Raw genomic sequence first — 26,312 nt, 5'->3', positions numbered from 1 at the left:
AGGTAAGGGAACATGACAGTAGTCCTAGGAGCTACAGGGTACAGGGGTATGGGCAGTAGTTGGCATGCTCCAGTATGGAATAAAAGGTACCAATACTAGGAACAAGGTGTTGGATAGCTGTGTGGATTCAACAGAACATAAGTTCCTCTTTTATAAAGAAACAACTAGAATGTGATTAGGGAAGAAAAAAAAAGGAAACTAATACTATGTATAAGGAAAAGCACTAGCTGTTTTACAGGCAGAATTATTATCACCTCTATTTTACATACAGCTTAAATAACTTGCCAAAACCATATTCTATTAAATAAATGGCAAAGAAATGATTCATTAGAGTCAGAAATGACAGAATCAAGTACAGAAGTATCATGGACAGTCTCTAAGAAATTAAAATAGCACGGTAAGTTAGCCATTTTTAAAAAATAAATAAGTATGGTCTATTAGTCCAACAGTTCTATGTTAGTAAGTCAAGGACTTTAATTTAAAATGTCTGTTGGGCACTGCATAGCTATCTATTCTGTAGAGAATGATATTACCCTATGGAGATCATAGGAAGGAAGATATATCAGGACTAAATGAGTATGGATATCAACTCCTGATTTTGGAAAGAGCTGTACTACATGCATAGGGTTCAACCAAATATGCTGAAAAATTCACAAATGATTTTCATGAAACAAAAACTTATTTACAATAAGGAATGAGGAACATTAGAATGTAAGCTCCAGTAAGACAGGGGTTTTCATCTGTTTTGTTCACTGCTAACTAACATTCCCAATGCCCAAAATCGTGCCTGCTTCATAGCAGGCATACAATAAATATTTGCTGAATGAATCGGAGATGCAAAAGGTTAAGTGGGACAAAAGGTCAAAAGTGATAAATTGTAAAAGAACGCTCATTCTTCAGACAGAAGGTACACTAAAATGTAGCTGGAATCTTCTGTCCTAAATTAGCCTGTGTGAGTAATCAGTAACTAACATAAATATCTATACATAGTAGCACTAAGAAATAACTAGAGTAGGTATAGATACTTTATCTAGTAAATATTTAAATAGGTAAAAAGAGAAAGAAAATAACAGCAAAGAGACATCACCCTGGCTTCTACATCCAGATTGTATCACATAAGGTTTTTCTTTGGTGTACCAAATTGGTTTACTTCAAGTTCATTTTTAAAAATTGTGGTAAAATATACCTAGTGTTAAATTTACCAGGTTAACCATTTTAAATGTATAGTTCAGTGGCATTAAGTACATCCACAGTGCTGTACAACTATCACCACTGTCCATCTCCTGAACTTTTCATCATCCCAAACTCAAACGCTGTACCTATTAAACAGTAATTCCCCCGTTCTCCTCTTCCCCCCGGCCCTTTATAATCACTTTTTTACTTTCTGTCTCTTTGAATTAGACCATTCTAGGTACCTCATCTAAATGGAATCATAAAATATTTGTCCTTTTGTGTCTGGCTTATTTCACTTTGATTAATGTCTTCAAGGTTCTTTAAGTTCTTTTAATACAAAAAGGATTAACCCCCCCGGGAACACTGTCCACTACGTGGACTCTGTCATTCCCTTATTCCTCATTCAGCACTGTCAAGTACTCAGTATGACACAAGTGATTCATTTTTTTTTCTGTACAGCTTATAAGTAATACATGTTTTACATAGTTGTATAGATTACTTATGTTTCAGAAAAAAAGTGCCCATAATATTATTTGTTTACACCAAATCCTATTTTGTCCAACAATTTTCAATTATAAAATTAGAGATTCACTTATCTAAAAACAAAAACAGAATTAAAATACACTAGAATTCTGTCCCATTTCAATGTGTGAGGCATCACACTAGGTGATGAGGATAGATCACTGAATGAGACAAAGAATTCTTCCTCTCATGGAGCTTACAGGCTTGAGAGGCAGACAGTAAAAACAAAATTACAAATATGATGAATGCAAAGAGGAAGTAAAGAACGTTATAGGAGCAAGTAGCAAAGAAATTTAACCCAACCTAGGAGCTCAGGGAAGCCTTGACAGGAAGTCAATTTTAAGGCAAGGGTCAAAAGGGAAACAGGAATGAACCAAACATGCGTTGGTGTGGATGTCTGGGTGTGAGTAGGGGTGGGAGATACTGCTGCTCATTCCAGCAGAGGGAACTGCAAGAAGGCATGGCGTGAATACAAAAGGACAAAGACTGGCACGTGAGGAATTATAAGAAGTTGAATACAACAGGACTGTAGAGGTTTAGGACAGAATAATACTGAAGAAGCAAGGGACCAGATCATGAAGAGCTTGCAAACTATATTAAGGATCCTAAAGACAATGAAAAGCCACTAAAGGTTTCTAGCTGGCAGGTGACAATGTCAGATACATGTTCTGAAAAGATGACTCCAACTGCAGACTGGAAAATGGAAAGAGGGCAAGACTGAAACCAGGGAAATTAGTTAATACTATACAATACACTAGTTTGTTGTTGTTGTTGTTGTTTTATAAATTTATTTATTTATTTGGCTGAGTTGGGTCTTCGTTGCTACGCACAGGGGCGAGAGGAGGCTACTCTTTGTTGCGGTGCGCGAGTTTCTCATTGCGGTGGCTTCTCTCATTGTGGAGCACGGGCTCTAGGCACGCGGGCTTCAGTAGTTGTGACATGCGGGCTCAGTAGTTGTGGCTTGCGGGCTCTAGAGTGCAGGCTCAGTAGTTGTGGCACACGGGCTTAGTTGCTCCACAGCATGTGGGACCTTCGCAGACCGGGGCTGGAACCCGTGTCCCCCGCACTGGTAGGTGGATTCTTAACCACTGCGCCACCAGGGAAGTCCCAATACACTAGTTTTTAAATGGTGGCCTGAACTAGGCTGTATCAGTGGGTATGAAAGGAATCAGAAAAGCGTGAAATATTTGAAATGTAAAATCAGATGGACTAAGTTATGAATTAATGTCAGGGATACGGGAGAAGGAAGTATCAAAGCATGAGTCCCATATTAATTACTGTAAGAGTAATTAATTAGCTGGATGATAAAACAGGAAGGGAAGATGGCAGATAATCAGGTTTTCTGGAGTAAAGATGATGAGTCCAGTTTCAAACTCACTCAGTTTGAGTTCCTTCAAGATATCTAAGTGAGGTTATCCAGCAGAAAGACATATAGGTCTGGAGCTCAGGAGAAAAATCCTGGGGAGCTGTCAATATAAAAATGCTCAACAAAGACATAAAAATGGAGTGAAAGCTCTAGGGGGGGGAACAGTGAAGTGGAAAAAGAAAAAAAAAAGGCAAAGCCCCAACGAATGCCAACACTGAGCAACAAGCAAAAGAGGTCCCCTGGCAAAGGGGACCACAGAAGCAAAACCAGGAATGAGGCACTGCAGAGCAATGGAGAAAACAGCCAATGACGTCAAATAGTGCTGAGAGATCAAGCAAATGAAAGGTCAAAAACAGACTCTAGGTCTGGTAAAAAAAAAAAAAAAAAAAAAAGATGTCATTAGTGACAGTGACAAGAACAGTTCTGTTGGAGTAGGGTGAAATATGATTACAGTGAAGTAAGTGATGGGAGATGGGAAGGAAACAATGAGTACAGACAGTCTTTTTAATAAGTCTGGCTGTGAAGGAAAAGCAAGCAGTTGAAAGGAGGATGGGGTCAACAGAGGGCTGTTTTAGGATAGATAGGATTTGAGACAATATAAATACTGCAAAGAAGAAGTCAGTAGATAGGGCTTCCCTGGTGGCGCAGTGGTTGAGAGTCTGCCTGCCAATGCAGGGGACACGGGTTCGAGCCCTGGTCTGGGAGGATCCCACATGCCGCGGAGCAACTAAGCCCCGTGAGCCATAATTACTGAGCCTGCGCGTCTGGAGCCTGTGCTCCGCAACAAGAGAGCCCGCGATAGTGAGAGGCCCGCGCACCGCGATGAAGAGTGGCCCCCGCTTGCCACAACTAGAGAAAGCCCTCGCACAGAAACGAAGACCCAACACAGTCATAAATAAATAAATAATTAAAAAAAAAAAAAGAAGTCAGTAGATAGAAAAATTTGAAAGTAAAGTAAATAGAGAAGCAGGAGATGGGATCCAGAACACAGATGGAAGGCTGGGCCTTGTCTAGGAAGAAAGCACACCTCTTCCATTAAAACAGGAGAGAGAAGTAAAAATATGTTGAGTGCAGATATGTTTTACAGACTTGGTGGCAGAAAGTTAAGGAAGGTCCTATTGTATGGTTTCTATTTCCTTTGTGAAGTAGAAAGTGAGGTCACCTGTCAAGAAAGATGAGGTCAGGACTCAGAGAAATAGTCCTAGTGGAGAAGAACAGAGACAGCTAACTAAGGAAACATAAAAGGAATGCTGGGAAATGTTTAAGGTCCACTCAAATCGATGACCACATATCTGTGTGATTTCCTCTGGTAACAAGTCACAAACTATGAATGCAATTTAGTATGTATGTTTCATACTGGATAATCTAAATGAAAAGCAACAGTTCAAATGAATATAACAGAAACAACAAAAACAGAAAAGTTGCCTATTTTCCTTCCTAATACTCCCTGTAAAATAAGATGTAACTCTCAATGATATACATATAGGATGATGGCTGAAAGATTTATACGGAGCCAACAAATAGACAGGAATATGTCTAACATTAACATGCTTTTCCAATGGAAACAGGAAATCCCAGAAGACTATATGAATAATAATTTATAAATTTGGTACAAGTGGATATTTTTAAATCTAGTTTCTAAGTAATAAGCTATAAAACATTAATAAAAATAAACTACATTCCCTTTCACCCATCCTTCCTGCACCTCCACGTGAACGTGAATGGACTCTTCAACCCTTGGTGACAACCCTGTTATGTTACCTCACCTGAACTTTGAGAATGTCTGGGAAAGAGGTCTACTGGCTCTCAGGCTATGATATTTTCATCTCATTTCATCCAGAATCTTTAAAATGTTATCATTATTATAACTCAAAGCAATTAAAAAATACAATCAAGTTTAATTTACAACCAAGAGACAGGTGAACTAAAATCATGTTGGCACTAAAATGCTCACCTATAATAATTCTAAGGGTAACCACTGCTAGTGGTTTTGTATATTGTCTTTCTTATACTTAAGTACATATGTGTTTATTAAGTATGTATGTATTTAAAGAACAAAATCTGAATTACGCTGCATGGTTTTAAAATCCAGTTCTTTGTTTAATATTTATTATATGCCTATCATCCAATATTCTGCAAAAACATAATCACAATGACTACGTAAGAGTTTCTTTTGGGGGAAGAATTAGGAAGAATTCAAGAAAAAAAATCAATTACTATTAGACCAAACAATCCTCTTCCTCCAACAGTTATCCCCTGTTACTCTTTTCCATTTTTAATTCGATTAGGAACAGACAGAAAACAACTTACCCTCTAGTTCTCACAATGGTCTTTTCATATTTAAACAGATTCATATATAAGGAAGGAAAAATGTTATATTCTTTACTTGGATTTTTTTTTAACTGCAGAAAAGTGTGTCAAACATCATATTCTGATTTAAAAGTAAACAGTCTTAAATTATATATTTCTTATTTTTGCCACTTTGACCAACTGGACACATATACTCTTTTGTTTAGATACTATCAGAAAGCTACCCAAAGTTAAAAATTTTCATTAAAATAGCAAAAGCTAGTTTGGAAACAAACAAAAATGATATCCTAACCCATGCTACAGGGGGAGAAGAGGAAAAATACATCTAACAAATGAAATGTCTCTAAAAATAAACTATGATCACACTTCATTTTTAACTATGGAAGTTTTTCTAAAGGCAGAAAATTGTTGAGGTTTCCAAAGTTAAAACGACTCAAATTTATAAATATAATCAGCTACGACTACCTAAGTACTAGTACAAAAGACTGCCCAATTTCTCTGAAATTATCATTCATTAAGAAAACCCAGAGAAGTTAAAACAAACCCCTAACACGGGTGTGGAGAGGCTTTCATGCACTGAGTTTTACCATTTGCATGACCTATGCCAGATTCGAGAATGTGCAGAGAAAAACGCAAGTTCCTCTACCCCAAAATTTAGTGAACGGGCCCCTGAAGGAGCTTCTTCCAGCAGTCTGACTTCCCACAGCTGGAGAAGGCTGTGGAATACTGCTGCCTCTCCAACAGACAGGAATAAAGCCAAGCGCAAGCATTACTTAAGTGAAACAAGAGGACTTCCCTGGTGGCGCAGTGGTTAAGATCCGCCTGCCAAAGCAGGGGACACGGGTTCGAGCCCTGGTCCGGGGAAGATTCCACATGCCGCGGAGCAACTAAGCCCGTGTGCCACAACTACTGAGCCTGAGCTCTAGAGTTCGCGGGCCACAACTACTGAAGCCCTCGCACTTAAAGCCCGTGCTCCGCTACAAGAGAAGCCACTGCAATGAGAAGCCAGTGCACCGCAATGAAGAGAAGCCCCCGCTCGCCGCAACTAGAGAAAGCCTGCGCGCAGCAACGAAGACCCAATGCAGCCCAAAAAATTAATTAATTTTTTTAAAAAGCGAAACAAGAAATAATCCAGAACCACAGATACATTTCCACTTCTCCAGATCCTCCTGAGTAAACAATATTATGTGTATCTGAGATGAAAAGAAAAAACCTAAAATAACAATTGAGAATGTCTTTGCCTACTAGGGACTATTCAGTAAAAAGGCAAGATACTATTATCTCTGACTGACAGATGCTTATGTTTGGATCATATATATGCAGTTAGAAAAGAAAAAAAAGCAGACTAAAATCAGAAGATAATTGATACTCTTTTTTTTTAGAACAGATAATACACTAACTCAAACCTACAAGCCTATATACAGTGATTTATGTTATTAAACAATATATTTCATATAATCTATATTAGCTCATGAACATATGAAGTCACACACACATTCATATGTTCACTCAGCTTGCAAAAGGAATTTAAATAGTTGCTTTGAACCACCTAAATACAAAAGAATCAAGTCTGAACCTAGCATTTTCAAAATACCTTCCTGTTAAAAAACCACACATAACTTATGATTCATTATCATATACTATATATGCATAAGAAAAAGAAAGTCAAGAAGGTCCCACATCAACACAACAATGGTTTTTGCCTCTGAGTAGTAGGATGAGAGGTAATTCTTATTTCCTTCTTTTCGTAGATCTGTCTCCTAATTTTTTCCCACAATAAGCACATACTAATTGTATATAAAATGTTGAAAAACAGCCTCCAGGTTCTTAGAGCTTTATTTACAAAAATGGACAAAGTTATGGTATCCCATTTGCCACCATCAACATACTTACATAATATGGTTCTGCCTCCCGTTCAGTTATCTCATCCTGATAGAGGGTGAAGCAAGTTGGAATTCGTCCAAACCACACATCTCGAAGCACATCTTTGTCATCTGTCATTCTTCCAGTGGTTAAAGCAGTACATATAGGCTAAATTCTTTTCCAGCCAAAGCCAAACTGAAAATAAAACATAGTATTAGATCCTTGCAGGTATAAATGAACCTGCTCCAAAACAAAGAAAGATTATAGGAAAAAAAGAATGCCTACAGATTATTCACTTCAAAAAACTCCGTGATGGGCATTCTTTAGAATGAATGCAAAAATCAGTACAACAAATTCTAAATGTGGAGCTATTATTTATTTAAAGAGATCACGGAAGTAACCATTTCAAAATTACATATACAACTAATGAACCACAGCCAAAGTGAAATTATACTTGCATCATTCTCTCAAGCCCCAAAAGTCTACCGCTTATCTAAAGTGAACTCTTCACCTATAACTTCTCTCTGTCTCAGTTTTCTCATCTGTAAAATGGGAATAACAGCACTGACCACATAAGATAGATATGAAAATTAAATTAATACATGTAGAACACTTAGAACAATGCCTATAACACAGTACTACAAAATGTATTTATCATAATTTATAGAACCAACCAGAGCATGTCTCAAAAAATGTTCAAAAGTCAAAGACTTTAAGAACTTAGAATAATCAAAAGCATTATTTAGTGTAAACTGGAATTATGAGAGTAAAGGAAAATAACTAAAAATTATACATTGAACACTGCTAATAACATTCAATAGAGAGTCAATAAATATTTGATCATCTGATATGCCCAGCTCTGTGGCAGGTGCTGAGGGCATACAAGATGATGATGATGATGGTGGTGATAACAACTTTTTTAAAACCTCAGGCATTGCCTAGAAGGTATTATTTACAAATCTGCTAAACATACCATGCACTTTCATGTCCTTTGCATGGCTTTGCTCATGCCGGTGGTTCCTTACCCTAAAGTAGCCTTCCCCACCTCGCCTTCCAACTTACACATCATTCAGGACACTGCTCAAAATAGCCTTTCTTCTATGCATGAATCAGACAGAACCTCTGTTACCTCACTGTGCCTTTACTTTTCCTCTACTACAGCAGGATTTCCAATCTCATATCTTTTCCATCATACCATACTTACTGCCAAACATCCCTTCCAATTCCAAAATGTCCACGGTTATAACTAAATGTTACTTGTGAGAGCTTTCATAATGCAGGAGGGGAAGAAGTTAAATATTAACAGAACCTATAGTGTTCAGGGAAGAATCTTAAAAGATACTGAACTTGAAGAATGGGTAGAATATGGACAGACAAAAAGAAGACAAATATTCCAAGCAAGGCAAAATAGCATCAGCAAAGGCAGGAAGTGGCAGGCGCAGTATGTGTATCAACTTTTAAGGAAACTTTGTGTTGGGAGGAGTAGTAGATAATGAAAGAGCTAAGCTGTGACACGTTTTACTATCATACCTGATCCTAGGTAAGTCACTTTACTTCACTAAGTCTAAATTTCCTTACCTGTAAAAGTCGCCAGGTTGTTCTAAAAAAAAAAAAAAGTCTATAAAGTATTTGACATGGTAATGGACACAGCATGTGCTGAGAAATAAAAGCAATTATTATTGTTTTAATGTCAAATTTGTAAATATAAAATGTAACTGGATCATGAAGTACACCAAATAGAAAATTGTGGGTTTTCAATTTCATCCAACAAGCCTACAAAGGTTTTATAATGGTGAAACAAAAACAGTTATCTGGTAGCAGTGCACAAAAGGGGATCCAGAGCCAGAGAGAGGCTAGCCAGGAAGCAATTTCAGCAACTAAGGCATATAATGAGTGCCTGACCTAGACTGGTAGCAGTGGATTGATGAGAGACAGGAGGGCTTTCCAAGGAAGAATGAATAGAAGTTGGTAAAAAGACTGGCTGAGGGACAAAGAACAAGGACAGAGAAGATTTAAATGCTTACAGCAGGCTATACAGTAAAGTAGTTAAGGGGTTTTGAAATCAGACTGACATGGGTTTCAACCCTGACTTCCACATATAAGCTGTATGTCCTTGGACAACAAACCTGACATCTCTAAACCTCATATCTATAAACTGAAGATAATTCTAATTTCACAGGGTTGTTGGGTATTTAGCACCTAGTAACCAACCACTGGAAAAATGGTAAATGTATTTAATACATGGTTTCCCTGTGCTTCCATGGCCCCTCTGCTTGAATACCCTTTGCCCCTTCTCTTGGCCAACTCTTAATCCTCTTTTAAGAGTCAGCTTAACATTAACTCCTTGGGAAGCTTTCCACTAAGCACACTATAATCTAATTACTTCTGTTATTATACCTTTATTGTTATATGGTATAACAATGAATTGCAGCTGTGTATCTTATCTGTCTCTTGCCCCTCCCCACACTGACCTGTCAGTTCCTTGACAGAAGAAACTGAGTCATATATACCTTTGTATCCAGGATGTTAGCATAATCAGCACATAATAGGCTCTGGAATTTTTGTTAAACAACTGGAAAATATATAAATAAATAAAATGTGTAAATCCAAAAGTTGTACTAGCTACTTAAACTTTTCCACCTAAACTCTTTCCTATATCTGTACAATCACACTTCATATTCAGCAAATTTCACTATTTTTCCCTCTCATACATATACTACGGTATCAACACCATGCATCCAACTTGAAGGCAATGTTTTGGAAGAATAGAAATCCCAACCCATGATGCAGTCTGCTAGAAGTAAGCTTCCTGAGGGCAGGGACTACCTCTTGACTGCTGTATTCTCAGCATCTAATTCATGGCCTGGAAAAGAGGCAGGTGCCCAACCAACAACACTCAGCAAACAGCACAGTGAGTATGATAAAAATATTGGGCTGGTCAAAAAGTTCGTTTGGGTTTTTCCGTAACCTGTTACAGAAACCTGAATGAACTTTTTGGCCAACCCAATATAATGCACAATTAACAGTCCCTTTTACACTACAAACCAAGAAAGGCTAACCTATTACCTGAAGCTGTTTTGCTGACAAAATCCCCAACTACTCATAAATTACTTAAAATATCAAATACCTACTAGTAGTAGTAAATTTGTAAACATCTAAAAATATATATGCTGGCTGGTCTCCCTTTAAATTCATGAACACTGACCTCAAAAGTGGGCTCTGAGTATTGCCCAGTATTCTCATACTTCCCTAGTCCATTTATTCTTCCACTGTCCTAAATCAACTCCCCCTCCTCAAATTTTCACATCTCCTTCCTCACTCTCTCTCAGCTAATGACCTGGCTTTCTATTTCCTTCTATCTGGTTACTGAGGATCACTGGTTCTGAACAGGGGTTTTAAGGAACAGCCCCACCTCCACCCTGGGGGATAGGTCATAACTCCCTCCAATCTCCAAATGCTGAAGTGCCCCACGGTCCTTGAACCCTGCCTTTGGAGATCTCTCAGAGCTTTAAATATCACTTACACATTAATAATTCCCACTTTTACATCTTCAGCCTAGACTTCTGAACTCCAGTTTCATATATACTACTGTATACTGACATTTCATTTGAAAATTCATTTTTGAAACTGAAAATGATTGCAGATCTTCCTCCCTCCTCTCCCTATTACTCTGTGATCTTCCCCAAATCACTGAGTGGTAACTCCATTCTTTAGCTTCTCAGGCCATAAATCTGGGAGTCATCCATGACCCCTCTTCACACTTGATGGCTCTAGCTTAGATATAAATCTAGAATCTGGCCATTTCTCACCACCTCCACTCTTACAACACTGATCCAAGTCACCTTGACCTTTAACCCAGATAAATGCAATGGCCTACCAACAGAGGTCTCAACGTTTCTGCCCTTGCTGCAGAGAGACAACAAAGTAATCAGAAAAATCCTTTAAAACAGAAGTCAGATCACTTCACTCCTTGACTCAAAACCCCACCATCTCATTCAAAGTAAAAACTAAAGTCTTACAAGGTGTTAGCAGGCCCTATATGACCCGACCCCACTCTGACCTGCTTATCTACTTCTCTCCGCAACTTGCTCCCCCAGTTCCAGCCAAACTCGCTGATGTGCTCCCGCCTCAGGGACTTTGTGGTTGCTCTGATGGCCCTCTCCACTACATCCACGGGCACCCTTCTTTATCACTATTAGGTCTCTGCTCAAGTGTCATCTTTTCTAAGGCCACCACTATAATTTCCCATGCATGCTACCAGCACTCCCCATTCCCCTTCATTACTTATTTTTTCTCCATAGCACTTTTCACTACCTGACACATATTTTAATTAATTTTTAAATTAATGTCTCCCCCCTCAACCCTCAAAGTGAACTTCATGATGGCAGGGGTTTTTATTGTCTTCCTCACTGTTTACTGTTTTGTTTACTTTTTGTTCAGTGCCTGGCACATAAATAGCACTTAGTATCTGTTAAATTAATAAAGTGAACCTACACTTGAAGCTTGTACCTTATTCTAAAAACTCTTAACCATATAGTAACATTCTGTTCACTTTCCCCAATTTTAATCAGCATACATTTGAGGATCAAAGCACCTACTTAAATCCAACATAAAATTCTAAAATTTTCCTCCACTGCTACCCTCAGCCCAACATCTTTATTTTCAAATTCAAAATTCAACCAACAACTCCCTTTATGGAAAACACAAAATAAGTCCGTTCAGATCCAAGTACACACAGTCCCAAAGACTGAAATTTATCAAGTAAACTCCGGAAGGCCTTGGAAATTCAGTGCTGTTTGATAGCCTCTGGGTTCTGATTCTTGCTGAAAACATGCTGTGCCTCCCCATCCCTCAGAAAAATCTAGAACCAGTCCACTTTCCCTAGGTTCCCCAAGTTCAGGTGTGACTTGAAAATAATCCAAACTATAAAGTATGTGAAAGTGCTCTGCCAAGGGAAAATGGCTTTGTTGGCACTAAATATTATTATTAAAATGAGACAATGAATGCGTCTGAGAAGATAAACTGGGGAGAAACCCCACCGATTTCGGATAGAATCGAACTTGCTGTAAAAATAACTATGATCTAAATAACTAACTATTCCACGAAAAATGGAGGTCCCGAACTAAACTCTAGAGCCTGCGACGAGACCCAAGCTTCCCACCTTAGTAAGGAACAGACGTATTCCCCGAAAGACCGCGCAGGCTACACCCTCCAGCCGGCACTAGGGCTCCGAGGTCGGCGCTCGGCCAACGCCACCTCCCCCGGAGGAACCACCTTCACCCGCCACCACCTCCCGGGGGAGCGCTCCTCTCGCCGCACACGCCCCCCTCCTTCTTACCACACCTACCTAGCACTTCCCCAACCCTCTTCCTCCGGGCACTTCCTCACACTGGGGTGACAGACACACACATACCCTACCAGAAGCTCAGGCTTCTCCTCCGCCTTCCTGCACCGGTGAGGACGCTCGGGTCTCGGGTTCTGGCTGGGCGGCGGCGGAGAGCGCCAGACACACAGTCCCGCAGAGGTGCACCAGACTGGAGTCCCGCTGGCCCGCGCAGCCGCAGAAGGCACCAGCGCGGAGGTCGGAGTCGAACTCTGCTGCACTTCCGCCCTCCCGTATCCAGCGAAGACAGCCTGCAGCGCCGCGGAGCTCTGGAAGCCCACCGCAAGTGCAGTCACCCTCGGCGCCCGGAGATGACGTCACGGGGCCCCACGTGGCCCGCACTCCGCCCTCCCAGTTCGGCCCAACCCCGTGAGGAGGCTGGAGCCGCGCTTGAGCATGCGCGGACAGAGCAGAGAGCGTGAATGTTCGGTCAAACCCCTGGCAAGTTCCCCGCTTCTACCCTCTTCCGAGAGTCCTGTGCTTTTGGCATAGTCATTGTTGGTTAGTGAGGTTAATATAACAGTTCCGTGAGAGCAGAGAGTTTTACAAATAATGAGTCACTGCGTCACTAGAGCTTCATCGCAGCATCCCTGTCCTGGCTTCACACAGTAAAATTAATAAAACGTTGGTTTTCAAAGTGTTTTCATATCTATTTTCTCATTTGATCTTCTCCACTTTGTCAGAGCCACAGAACGGATTAAGAGCCGCATTTAACAAAAGACTAAAATACTTGAATACTGAAGCCCAGCCATCCCTCCAATTGTAAGTACCTATGTCTTCCTGTTGGTGAAAATGACAAGCAATTAGTCAATTTACTCCTAAAAAGTGTTTGCATTAGGTCTATCCAGAAGTCTTAGCAGGCATTTAGCGTTTTTTCTCTTCATTACACATGGCTTTCAACATAATGCTATGCATGCCAAGTGAATACTACTGTGCTGAGACTCGATAGGTTCCTGATAAGTGGGAAGACTAGGAAAATCCTAGTATTAGCCACAGGATCCTTTTTAAAGGAAGAATCTTCTAGGAATTCCCTGGCTGTCCGGTGGTTAGGACTCCACGCTTTCACTGCCTGAGGGCGTGGGTTCAATCCCTGGTCGGGGAACTAAGATCCCACAGGCCCGTGCAGCGCAGCCCAAAAAAAAAAAAAACAAAACGTATTGGAGGTTGTCTAGCCCAATGATTTTCCAGTGGGGAATCACAACTCATTGGGGAGTCATCAAATCAAGTTAGTGGGCCATGACTAGCAATTTTTAAGTTAAAAAAAATAGAAAATATTGGCATGCTTCACACATACTAAAGGTAAATATTGTTTCCTGAAGTTTTTACTTTAGTATGTACATGGTTTACACTGTGTAGGAATGTGAAATACATTTCTTGATATGGGTAACAGTCAAAAAAAATTGAAAGCCACAGTCCAGTCCACTCCACTTACTTAATGCAGAAATCCTCTCTATAGCGTCCCCAACAGACAGCCATTAGCCTCTGTAAAAAAGCTCTTGGGATAAAGTTGCCCCCACTTTCCAAAGGTAGGCAAAACTAAATGGAATTTACTCTGAAATGTATCGAAAAAATTAGGTGGATGGACGAATGGCTAGAGGGATGGATAGATGGATAAATATGTGATAATGCAAGTACAGTAAAATGTTAATGGTAGAATCTAGGTGGTGAGAATATGGGTGTTCACTGTAAAATTCTTTCAACTTTGCTGTTATGCTTGAAGTTTTTCCTAATAAAATGTTTGGGGAGGGGGCAGAGAAACGATGTATGGAGAACCGTAATGGGTAGAAAGTGATTATATTGAGCTAAAATCCAGCTTCTTGTAACCTTTAAAAATTGACCCTGTTTATTTCCTTCCTCCCCTTGTCCCTCCTCTACCCCACCCCCAACCTACAATAGAAATAGCTAACCCTTGTTCTAATAGACAGCACTTCAGCTATGAAAAGATATGCCTCATAACCCACTCAGGATAAACACTGTCAGTTCTTTCAGCCATTCTTCACATGACATATCTCTCCTCTGGATATGGTCCAGTTGTTGTACTCTTTCCCATCTCATGGTTATGCTCCTTGAGCAAAAATTTGGAAATAAGAGGAATTCTATATTTGTTCTCCATCATTTCCATTTGTTAACATTATGTCGTCTCTCTCAATCAGTTACCAAGAGTGACAGATATCCACTCTGCCCTTTAAAATGTTTCTTAAACTCTAAAAAAAAGGGGAAAAATGGTAACAGGTTTCAAAAATTTGGATTTCTGACTTATCCTGGAATCTGACAACCCTGGGACCACATTCCCACATGGCAACCAAGTGCTGGAGTGGAGCTGCAGCCTGCCCCCTTTTAGGCTGGGAATGCCCTCTCCAGTTTCTCACTGTCCCCACACTATCACTTATTTAGACTTTAGATTACCTATCTGGATGCTAAAGGCTTTGGAGCGTAACACTCCTCTATAGCTCTTCTTCTAGTTTCTAAGGCACTGCCTACCTCAGTTCTTTGCACGTAAATATTCATTTTGAACAAAAGACCAAAACAACTAGGCCAGAATGCATTATACTGAATAACACACATTTGACTGTGATTGTGATCATATTTATAGTTCTAAGTTTTTACCTTTAGGCAATTCTAAGGACACACACTTGAAAGTTGGGAAAATATCATTATACAGTGTTCTCTCCTGTGAGGTGAGAGAGCATTTGGAGGATTCAAATACTATTTTGAGGCTTTCAAAGCTGAACAGTCATAGACATCCCATTTGTATCTATTTAATTGACATTCTAAAATGAATCCAGGAGCTGGATAGACTTGAAAGTTGGGAAAATATCATTATACAGTGTTCTCTCCTGTGAGGTGAGAGAGCATTTGGAGGATTCAAATACTATTTTGAGGCTTTCAAAGCTGAACAGTCATAGACATCCCATTTGTATCTATTTAATTGACATTCTAAAATGAATCCAGGAGCTGGATAGACTCTTTTAGCTTCAGTGACAGCCTTTCATTCACTGTGACAAGTCTTCATTCAGTCATTTAAATATTTCTTGTGTTCACATGATTAGGTACTTGGTAAAGTGAAAATAAGTAACTCTTAAGCAACAACAAAGGAACCTCCCAAATTTCATTACATGAATATATATTTTAAAATCACAATTTGGAGCAGTTTTCTTATGACTACCATGTCAACTATATAATACCATATGTAATTCCAGCACTGCTACAGATAAAATGTGGGTTTTTGTTGAAAATATTGTGTTATAAGACTATGATTCCAGTTACTCAGTACTCTCTATCTACTTGCCTACATAGATTGTATAGGAGTGAATCAAAACAATATGCCAAATATTCTTTGGAAAAAATATATACATTCATAACTTGTATACATTTGTGTTTTAATTTTTGATGCCCCAAATTACTATTATTCTTAAAAAAATCTTTGAATTAGATTATTTGGCTGTTCCCATAGGAATATTTTCTATAAATAGCTCCTATTAAAAACTGGGAAAAATTAGTCAAGCAGCTTTTCAATCTGTTTTCTCAATGTGTGCAGAAGAAAAATAGTCTGGGAAATATAAAACTGAAGGGAAAGTCTTAAAAAAAACAAAACCCAACTGAACAACCTGATTCTTGAAACAGCAGAATAAATCCTTGCAATAATACGTTGCTGTCACCAGGTGTCACAATCAACCTGACACAAAGCTCAGAGCTCCCCAACCAGCAAGTCCGGTCAGTAGCACCCTCAGTGATGTAATAGACTGTTTCCCAATAGGAAAGTGCAAGTTATCTCAAGAGATTTTGTGAAATCCTAAAAAAGTTTTCACAAAAAAATTATTTTAATTTGAAAAAAAAACAAAAAACAAACACTTTCTAAACCTTGTCAGTACTGACAAAATTTCCTTCAAGTCCATTCCCTTTCCTTCACCTGTGTTTGTTCTTCGATCATAAACTAGTGCAGTATAGCATAGCTGAGGATGTGCTTTTAAATCCCATATGCGACATCTATTATCTGTGTGGCCCCAGAAAAAAAATTATTTAACCAGTACTGGCTACGTAATTCCACAGGGCCAGTGCAAAATGAAAATGAGGGCTCTTTGTTGAGGAAAGGAATTTGAAGATGGCGACAGCAGAGCATTAAATCAAGCGCTGTGCATACGACAGGTCACATGCCCAAGAACCTGACTCTTATGTAACTTCTCCCAGCCTCCATTTCTCCATTTTCCTCACGGTTAAATGAGGATAATGATAGCACCTGCTTCATAGACCCGTGAAGGTGAGGGAGGATGATGCACATGAAACATTTACCACAGTGCTTGGTAAATGGTGAGCTCTCAATAAACAGGAGCTGTTGTTTTTATGTCCTTCATCAGGCTCTGTGCCTCCCTTCCCTTGCACCAACCCATTTTACAATCTTCTGCCAGAGTAATCTTCTTTAGCACAGTTCTAATTATGTCGCTGCCCTGTTTTTTACAAAAGCCAAACCCTCACTGCCTACAGAATAAAACCTAAATTTCTTGGACTAACCTAATCCAGTTTTCCAGCTTCATCACCCATCACTTGTCTGGCTCCCTGGTCTCTCTCTGACCTCTGCCTCACATCCTGCGTCTTTGCTGATGCTGTTCCTTCTGCTGGAAATGCCCTTTCCCCGGGACTGTAGGGGAAATACAAGAATAAGAGTCACAGTTCTGCCTTAGAGCTGTTTACAATATAGACTGGGAAACAATATCACACAGAGATTCAGCAAGAACGCAAGACAAGGTGAAAAGAATGGTCAAGGAAAAAAATGTCTTAGAAGTTCAGAAGTAGAAGCCATGACTGAAATGGCACTTTTTAAAGCATTTCATTTCATAGTTTATTAATGGTTACTATGTTATGCACAGACTCTATGTTATATGTATCAAAACACAGAGCTCCATGGATTCTTTTTCAAAAATATAATTCATATCCCTCAGTTATTAAATGCTAAACTTAAAAGCAGGGGCAATATATACTTTTAATTCATTATTTTTAGAGCAGTTTTAGGTTTACAGCAAAATTGAGCAGAAAGTCCGGAGTTCCCATATGCCATCGCCACACACACACAACTCCTTCCACTATCACATCCTGCAACAGTACGTTTGTTACAATTGATGAACCTACACTGACACATCTTTATCACCTGAAGTCCATATTTACATTATGGTTCACTCTTGATTTAGTCAGAGAGGCTAAACATGAGTTTAGTCAAATGTGTAATGACAGGTATTCACCATTATAGTATCATACAGAGTTGTTTCATTGCCTTAAAAACCCTCTGTGCTCTGTCTATTCATCCCTCCCTCCTCTGAACACTTGGCAACCACTGATCCTCTTATGTCTCCATAGTTTTGAGTTTTTGAGAATGTTGTATAGTTGAAATGATAAAGTATGAGGCCTTTTTAGATTGGTTTCTTTCAGTTAGTCATATGCAATTAAATTTTCTTCATGTCTTTTCAGGGTACAATGTTTTTTAAATAAAATTTTGAATGAAAGTCACATTTAATTATACAGAGTACTAATTTTTTACTTTAAAAAGTAGGTTTAGGGGGCTTCCCTGGTGGTGCAGTGGTTGAGAGTCCGCCTGCCGTTGCAGGGGACGCGGGTTCGTGCCCCGCTCCGGGAAGATCCCATATGCTGCGGAGCAGCTGGGCCCGTGAGCCACGGCCGCTGAGCCTGTGCTCTGCAACGGGAGAGGCCACAACAGTGAGAGGCCCACGTACCGCAAAAAAAAAAAAAAAAAAAAGTAGGTTTAGGACTTCCCTGGTGCCGCAGTGGTTAAGAAACCACCTGCCAATGCAGGGGACATGGGTTTGATCCCTGGTCCAGGAAGATCCCACATGCCGCAGAGCAACTAAGCCCGTGTGCCACAGTTACTACTGAGCCTGTGCTCTAGAGCCTGCGAGCCACAACTGCGCCTAGAGCCCATGCTCCACAACAAGAGAAGCCACCGCAATGAGAAGCCCACGCACTGCATCGAAGAGTACCCCTGGTTCGCTGCAACTAGAGAAAAGCCCGCGGGCAGCAACGAAGACCCAACGCCGCCATAAATAAATAAATAAATAAATAATTTTAAAAAGAAGACCCAAAACATACACATAATTTAAAAAGTAAAAAAAAAAAAATGTATGTTTACCAGCAACTCTTGTGTTGGGGACCTTTCTGTGGGATAATTTGCCCACATACATTAAGTATCAGAATTGTCATCTCAGAGGTGGTATGTTCCTAAAGTCTCTCAATTTTAGGGACAAGCGGGATGGTTTAAAATACTGATTTTTTTAAAAATTCAGGTATTTAGTTTGCCTAAAAATAAAGTCTGTTGTGGAATAACTGCTGAATTTTTAAAAAGCCCACTGTGTAATCATTACTTTTTTCATTCGCCTCCCAGATCTGATGGCACAGTCAGTCCATACCTTTCTCCTTTATCTTTCTCCTTTAGTGGTATGGCTACTACACACATGCCATGGTTTACTTTTCATGTTTTCCTAAACACTACTACTGAAACGCTCTATAGCCATCACTGAGTTCCTAGGATCCATTTATTACCTTGGGCTTTATAGGACTGTCATGACTTAAGAGAATGAGAGAGAAAGGAAAGGTATAGGTATTTCAGGAAAGGAAAAAAGAATGATCAAAAGCAGGGATGAAACAGTCACGTTCATGCCTGGATGCTGTGAGTATATTTTATTCTGCAAATGTAAGATACTCTAGGTCAGGAGGTTAGACAATTCATCATACACACTACTTATCTAGTTAGTTAGTTAACATTTACAGAGCATACTATGTGCTGGGCATGATTCTATAACACTTTTCTAATATTCTAACCTCATACAATTTGGGACGTCCTCTTTGGAAAGCACACATACAAAGAAATACAAAATTAGGTGGCCTTAGAAAGGACCCATGTAAGTGAAGAGACCTGAAAATTAAGCTTCACAGTAAACTCACCTCCATTTCCCATGACTGAGAGACTGAAGTGAAGAAGTAAGCTTCAGTCAGCCCAATTCTTCACCTCTCACAGGTATCCAAGACTGCTTCTTGTCCCATGATCTCCACTTCTCCCTAGAAGAGCTCGGCTATATTGCCATTAGAGCAAAGCGCAAAATTAAACAAGAAGCTTTCATGTTCTGCTTGCCACACATTTCTAGCCACCATTTATGCACTGATTTTATTCACTGCCTTATTCTAGGCAGATTTTCTAACATTCTTTTCATCAAACTATAACATGAAATTTCTGTATTCCAGAAAGACGGATATGAATAAAGTATCCTTTTTTGCCCCCTCTCCACACTTTCCCAGCAATTTATAAAATGATTAGTGTTCTCACAGAACAGTGTGTTCATTCACTTAATAGGCTTTTATGTGCTAGGCTGTACCAGCTACTCAGGATACTAAGATGCATCAGAAATTAATTTCTTCCCTCAGGGAACTCACATTCCAGTTTGGCAGAGAACAGATAAGTAAACAAATGATTGCAATAGTCCCTAACTGGCTGTAATAGGGCTATGTACAACTGTTATGGGAACCTAGCTTTGAGAATCAGTAGAAACGTATAAAATAAATCTTAGAGGATAAATAGATACAACATGTGGACAAGGAAAGAAAGGGCTTTTAAGCCAGGGGCTCTTAACCAAGGGGTCCACCGTTCAAATTACGGAGCTTGAAGAATTTGGATGAGAAAATGAGTACGTCTTTATTTTCACTAACCTCCAGTTTGAAATTTAGCATTTTTTCCCGTTATAAATATAGGGCACAAACTGGAGTAGTATTAGCAATACTTGTAACTTGTCACCAGTAGAGACATAGATATATTCAACATAGATATATTCATATTGCAGTTGACTCAGATTCTTGAAACATTATTTTACACATATTGCTACTTTGAAATTACAGTAGGAATTTGACTCACTGTGAGACCTTATTATTTATTGCATACTACATAACACAAATTTGTTTTCCTAACATTCTGATAATTGTATAGGAATATACAATTATCTCTTTGTAGTTATACATATGTCTATGTAATAATATGTATGTTTATGCATTTAAATATATTACTCTGAGAAGGGCTCCACAGACTTCACCAGACTAAGAGATTCATTGTGAAAAAAGAATAAAAGTAAGGTTAAGAATCGCTGTTCCAGGCAAAGGGAACAGAAGACACAGCAAGTTTGGGACTTCCCTGGTGGTGCAGTGGTTAAGAATCTGCCTGCCAATGCAGGAGACACGGGTTTGATCCCTGGTCCAGGAAGATCCCACATGCCGCAGAGCACCTAAGCCCATGCACCGCAACTACTGAGCCTGCGCTCTAGAGCCCGCGGCCACAACTACTGAGCCCACGTGCCACAACTACTGAAGCCTGCGTGCCTAGAGCCTGGGCTCCGCAACAAGAGAAGCCACCACAATGAGAAGCCCGCGCGCCACAACAAAGAATAGCCCCCGCTCATCGCAACTAGAGAAAGCCCGCACACAGCAACAAAGACCCAACACAGCCAAAAAAAAAAAAAGACACAGCAGGTTTAAAGATGAGGACTTGTTCAAGAATTCAGTCACCAGTGCTGCCTTTTCTTTCTCTTGGCTCTGAATTCTTCCTACTCCTCTTTCTACCACTCCCCTAGTTTGGGACACCTGTCCATTTGGCCCTCTTCTAATCTATGTTCCACACTTCCCACTGTTGGGAATCCATATTCCCAAAGCTGATATTGTGTCACTGCTATCCTGGTTGAAGGGGATCAGGAGAGCCCAGCCTGCTTGGCCTTGGTATTGCCTCTGCAGGCAGAGGCAAGATCAAGGAGCCCTTGGGATCCCTCAGACAGATCTGGAAACCCCTGGCCTAAAAGAGCAAGTGTGGCTTTCAACACCCTCCATGGGGCATTATTACCTCTCCATCCTTATGTTCTATCATATTCCCTGAGCTCTGTCCTCCAGCCTCACAGAAACACTTTTCACTTTTCATAAAGATCCTGCCCTCTGTCACCTCCGGGGGTATACAAGCTATTTTTTCTGCTCGGGACTCTCCTTCTCACCACTTCTTTTTCCTGGTTAACACCTACTCATCTGTTAGGTGTTAGTTTAGAGGTCTCTTCCTCTGGGAAGTCCTACTCCCCACGAGAATGGCCCAAATATCTCTCCTATGTGTTGCCTTAACAGCCTGTATTTACCTTTTTTTTTTCTACTTTATGTGGCATAAATATTTTGTTACACAAGGTACAAAAATACTTTCACGTTTTGGTTGGTTTCAAAGTTTGAAAAGAATGACGGGCCACAGTAGGGGTGGGGTGCGATGTGGAGAGGTACGCAAAACGGGCAGAGAAAGGATTTTTTTTTTGGCTGCTTTGGGTCTTCGTTGCTGCACATGGGCTTTCTCTGGTTGCAGCAAGTGGGGGCTACTTTTCATTGCAGTGCGCGGGCTTCCTATTGCAGTGGCTTCTCTTGTTGCCGAGGCAGGGCTTTAGGCGGGGACTTCAGTAGTTGCAACACACAGGCTTCAGTAGTTGTGGCACACGGGCTTAGTTGCTCTGCGGCATGTGGGATCTTCCTGGACCAGGGATCAAACCCATGTCCCCTGCATTGGCAGGGGGATTCTTAACCACTGGACCACCAGGGAAGTCCCGAGAAAGGATTTTATTAACGGCTGTTGGCCCATCTGAGGAGGAGGAAGCAGAGGAGCCCGATTTGAAGTGACCAGGAAAATGCTCTGTCTTGGCTGGGTGGTCCTTCCTGTTGGGCGGAACTGGTTGCAGGGCTTGGTGCTCACTGAAGCAGGGTGGGTGCAGGGAGGGGTGTGGACAGAGGGGCTGGGAATGATGAACCATTCGTGGTCAGGACCTGTTGCTATGGTGACACAATGTGAGAACAAATGGTACACTCACATATACACAGGTTTAAGTGTCTTAATCCATGCCAGAAAACATGCAAAATTAAACGCGTCGTTTCTTTGAGATGGAGCTATGGAAGCACATTTGGACTGGAGGTCAGGCCTCGCTCAGTCCCAGGGAGGCCTCTGAGCTGGGTCTGGGTGTCCCAGAGAGAAGGCCCCTGAATCCTGCCGTAAGCACCTTGAAGAGGGGTTTTGGGGCAGGACAGGGCTGAGGAAGAGGAGAGAAAGGAAACAGGAAACAGTGCACTGAGTCAGGCTTAAAATTCTCAGGCTTTGGAGGGAAGCAGCAGCTCTGCACAGGCTGCCTGAGGGCAGTGGAAGCTCAGGACGGCTTCTTCCTCAGTGGGGCGGGGGCCTCGAGCTGTGGTGACAAGACTGAAGAACTAACAGAACTGACAAGACTTCCAACCTTGCTGGGTGGTATCAGAGGAAGGGTACCAGCGCACCTCTGGACATCAGTTTCTTCATCCTGAAAATGGGAGAGCGCGACCTGACCAGCATCCTCTGAGCATGTAGGGCAGCGGCGGCAGCGGTAGTAGCAGCGGGGTAGGTGAGCACAGCAGGTGAGGTGGCTGGGGTCAGCTCTGTGGTGTACAGAGGGAAGGGGGCCCAGGACCCTGGGTATGCGGGGATCAGAGGGGCCCCCATCAGCTCTGAGTGTGCTCCTAGGGAGGGGTGAGCGTTGGTGGGATTTGGCGTAGCCGTCAGCTTGTTCTTGGACGTCTTGGTGTTGGCTTTGGCACACTCTAGCCTCAGGGTCTGCGGGATCTCAGGATCAAAGCGAATACCGTTCAACGCCTTCTGGGCGGCTTCTGCTCCTGCCCGGTCGTCAAAGATCGTAAAACCAGCAGGCTGCCTCGACGTGAGCTTGATCGGGGACGCTTCATACCCCTTGCACGGCCTGAAGAGCAGGTAGAGTTCTTTGGGTTGAATGTCCACAGGGAGGCCACTGGCGAACAGGGTCCGGAGCGCCTCCTCCGTGCGAGCCGTGCGGGCGCTGGGCGCGCAGTCCGGCATCAGGTTGCTCGCGGTGCTGGGGGTGGGGTGTGGTGGCGGTGACAGGGGCAGCCAGCGGGTCCGGCTGGAGTCGCATCAGGCTTCGCGGGCGCGGGAGACGGGGAGGGGGTGCGGCGGACGTGGCGCTGGGAACCCCGGCCGAGCCGTGGTGGCCGCCGCCTCCGCCTTTTCCCTGCGACCGGCGAGTCTTGCCTTCCTTTTATCGCGGAATGGTAATAGACCTTTTACCGGTCTGCGCTCTTCTCTCTGGTCGGCACTGAGCCTTTACCCACTGTTTAATTCCCCACATAGGGCCTGACAGTAGTGGGCGTTGGGCGGCTACTTACTGGTTAGACGGATAAATGAATGAAGCCAGAATTGTCACCTAGGGCTATAGTAGAAAAAGGCTTGGAAACCGAGGTAAGTGGTTTGAACTATATCCCCTAGGCCAGGATTTTCCAAACTGTACCTTATGACCTATTAGTGGATTGTGAGATCAATTTAGTGGTTTGCAATAACTTTTTATGTGAAATAGAATTTTATAGAACAGAAGAATAGAATAGAATAGATCCGAGTGCATCACAAGAAGCAAGGGTAGGTTTGTTTCATAAAACTTTTACTTCAGTTATACATATCATGCATATATATGCACATCCTGAACTAGTATGTGTGCCTTGAGTTGTGATTATTTCTTCCAATAGATTAAGTCAAGAAGATTCTAAAGCTCCTGCTGTAACCACAGGGGAGCCGTTGGGAAGGGTTTCAATTAAGGATGTAATACGATCAGATCTGTGGTTTGGGAAACTTCCTCAGACCATGGCATGAAGGGTATTTTGACCAGCGATGGTGGCAATGGGAGCATCTGAAAAGCTACTAGAGTCAACTGAGAAATGACAAGAAAGATAATGGCGTGGGATGGAAAGGAAGGGGTGGGAAGGAGAAATAGTGACTGACTGGAAGACGGTGCTTTTGAGGGGGTTGAGGTTTAAGATCTAGTACTATGGGCTTGATCTGGAATGCCGTAATTCAGGTAATGGAAACATCACAGCCAATGTCAATTCAGTAGGAGGAAAATCAATTATACTAACTTTTGAATTGAATTGGCTGATCCATTTGGTCAGAATAATTAGCCCACGTTGATATGAATTGCTCTGGATGCTAAATATAGTAGTGACTAATGGGCTAGATTGTCCCAAGTATAAATTACCCATAACTAGTGTTTGAATCTAGTTGCTTAAACATTTAAGCTACTTTTATTATGCTATCACTACAGTGTATGAAATTATCTATGTTTTTGAGTGGGGAAATCAACCTACATAGCCCATTGCTTATGAATTATCTATAGTTTACTCACCTACCTCAAATTCTTTTCTGGAACAAGACAAATATGAGGAAAAAAAATCCAGTAATATGTAATTCATATAATTTAATAAGCATGGCATATGAGAATAAATATTATTTTTGTTTCTCTATATACTAATTATGTCTTCTCTCGCAAAGTCCTCATTCATCTGGAAGAATTATATAATGTTCTCAATTTACTACGGATGGGTAATGCTTAACCTGGGTGGTATGTGGATCACCATATCTTAGTTGTAGGACGGGACCGCCTCCAAGCAATCTGAATGTAAATCAGGTGTGGGTGTTGTCCTGAATAGTTATTTAGGAGCAGAGGAGTAATGGTGGACGAAGGTGCAGCCAAGGAATGAGACAAAATAAAATGTATTAGTTTTATGCATTAGATGAGTAAGCGAATGATAAAATAATGATTAAAGGCTCACATTAGAGCAACAACTTTTAAATTTTGACCCTTACCATTTAATATTTAGTCTTACATGTTAAACTGGATGTTAAATTCCTAAAGGATGTTGTGGGCCCCGCATAGCACTTAGCAGTGCCCTGAGCCATGCTTACTGACTGAATGATATATTTATTAAAAATTACAATGTTGCCCATCAACAGACAATTGGCTTGAGGAGATGTGATATATAATGGAATATTACTCAGCCATGAAAAGAATGAAATATTGCCATTTGCAGCAACATGGATAGACTTAGAGAATATTATGCTTACTGAAATAAGTCAGAGAAAGATAAATACTCTATGATATCACTTATATGTGGAATCTAAAGAATAACACAAATGAATCTATAAACAGAACAGAAACAGATTCACAGACATAGAAAACAAATTTATGGTTACCAAAGTGGGGGAGGAGAGACAAATTAGGGGTATGGAATTAACAGATAAAAACTACTATACATAAAACAGATAAGCAACAAGGATTTACTGTATAACATAGGGATTTATGCCCAATATCTTGAAATAACCTATAATGGAATATAATCTGCAAAAAAAAAAAATCTGAATCACTATAGTGTACACCTGAAACTGATATGATATTGTAAATCAACTATACTTCAATAAAAATAAATAAAATATTTTCAAACTCTTAAAAAAAATTCCAGTGTTAATTTCCAATTACCACTAAATTCTTTTTATAGCTAAAATGAATTACTTGAATTAAAGCCATCTGCTTAAAGGTACAACTATAAATTTAGGTGACTTTTAAAAAAAACATAATGAAATATAAATTATGTTGTTCCTCAAAGTTGAAACTCCAGAAGGCTACACACTTGTTGAACAATAATGTAATTACTCAAAATGAAACAGGAGGGAAGGAGGCAGGGCACAGCCTTTGAAAGAATGACATAGCCTGAGGACATGACATAAACTGATTAGAACCAAATAGGTCCAAAATGGTGGACAAGTCGACTTCCACTAGACCTTGAGCCTCAGTATACGCCCACATCAGCAAG

At 40.7% G+C, this 26,312-nt stretch overlaps 2 protein-coding genes across 6 annotated transcripts in view; both read right to left on the bottom strand.

Moving 5' to 3' along the window:
* Window positions 1–12,938, bottom strand: part of ATG5 (autophagy related 5) — a 120,260-nt gene extending 107,322 nt beyond the window's left edge. The window contains exons 1-2 of one of the 5 annotated variants that reach the window (XR_009543852.1): window positions 12,653–12,936; window positions 7,265–7,429 (exon numbers count right to left, since the gene is read on the bottom strand). Coding sequence is in view for 4 of the 5 variants with exons in the window: in XM_060168008.1 (XP_060023991.1) it covers window positions 7,265–7,372 (108 nt within the window). In the remaining variant the exon portion in view is untranslated. Of the gene's footprint in view, window positions 1–7,264; window positions 7,430–12,647 lie in introns of those variants that run through there. The other 4 variants (XM_060168008.1, XM_060168004.1, XM_060168003.1 and 1 more) reach the window with 4 other exon arrangements.
* Window positions 12,939–22,880: 9,942 nt separating this feature from the next.
* LOC132530479 (RNA-binding protein with multiple splicing 2-like) lies at window positions 22,881–23,514 on the bottom strand. Its single transcript, XM_060167684.1, has 2 exons — window positions 22,993–23,514; window positions 22,881–22,943 (listed from the first exon to the last, which is right to left on the bottom strand). The coding sequence occupies exons 1-2, from the start codon at window positions 23,512–23,514 to the stop codon at window positions 22,881–22,883; spliced, it is 585 nt and encodes a 194-aa protein (XP_060023667.1).
* Window positions 23,515–26,312: the final 2,798 nt, after the last annotated feature.

This window comes from Lagenorhynchus albirostris, chromosome 12, assembly GCF_949774975.1.
Source record: "Lagenorhynchus albirostris chromosome 12, mLagAlb1.1, whole genome shotgun sequence".
NCBI lineage: Eukaryota > Metazoa > Chordata > Mammalia > Artiodactyla > Delphinidae > Lagenorhynchus > Lagenorhynchus albirostris.
This window is presented reverse-complemented; position numbering and strand designations above follow the sequence as displayed.

What these genes read in the sequence shown, in the direction of transcription:
- LOC132530479 (XM_060167684.1), bottom strand. Translation starts at nt 23,514, where the DNA reads ATGCCGGACTGCGCGCCCAGCGCCCGCACGGCTCGCACGGAGGAGGCG. An exon ending in TACATGCTCAGAGGATGCTG is followed by an intron (nt 22,944 to 22,992) that starts GTCAGGTCGCGC and finishes TGATGTCCAGAG; the next exon opens with GTGCGCTGGTACCCTTCCTC.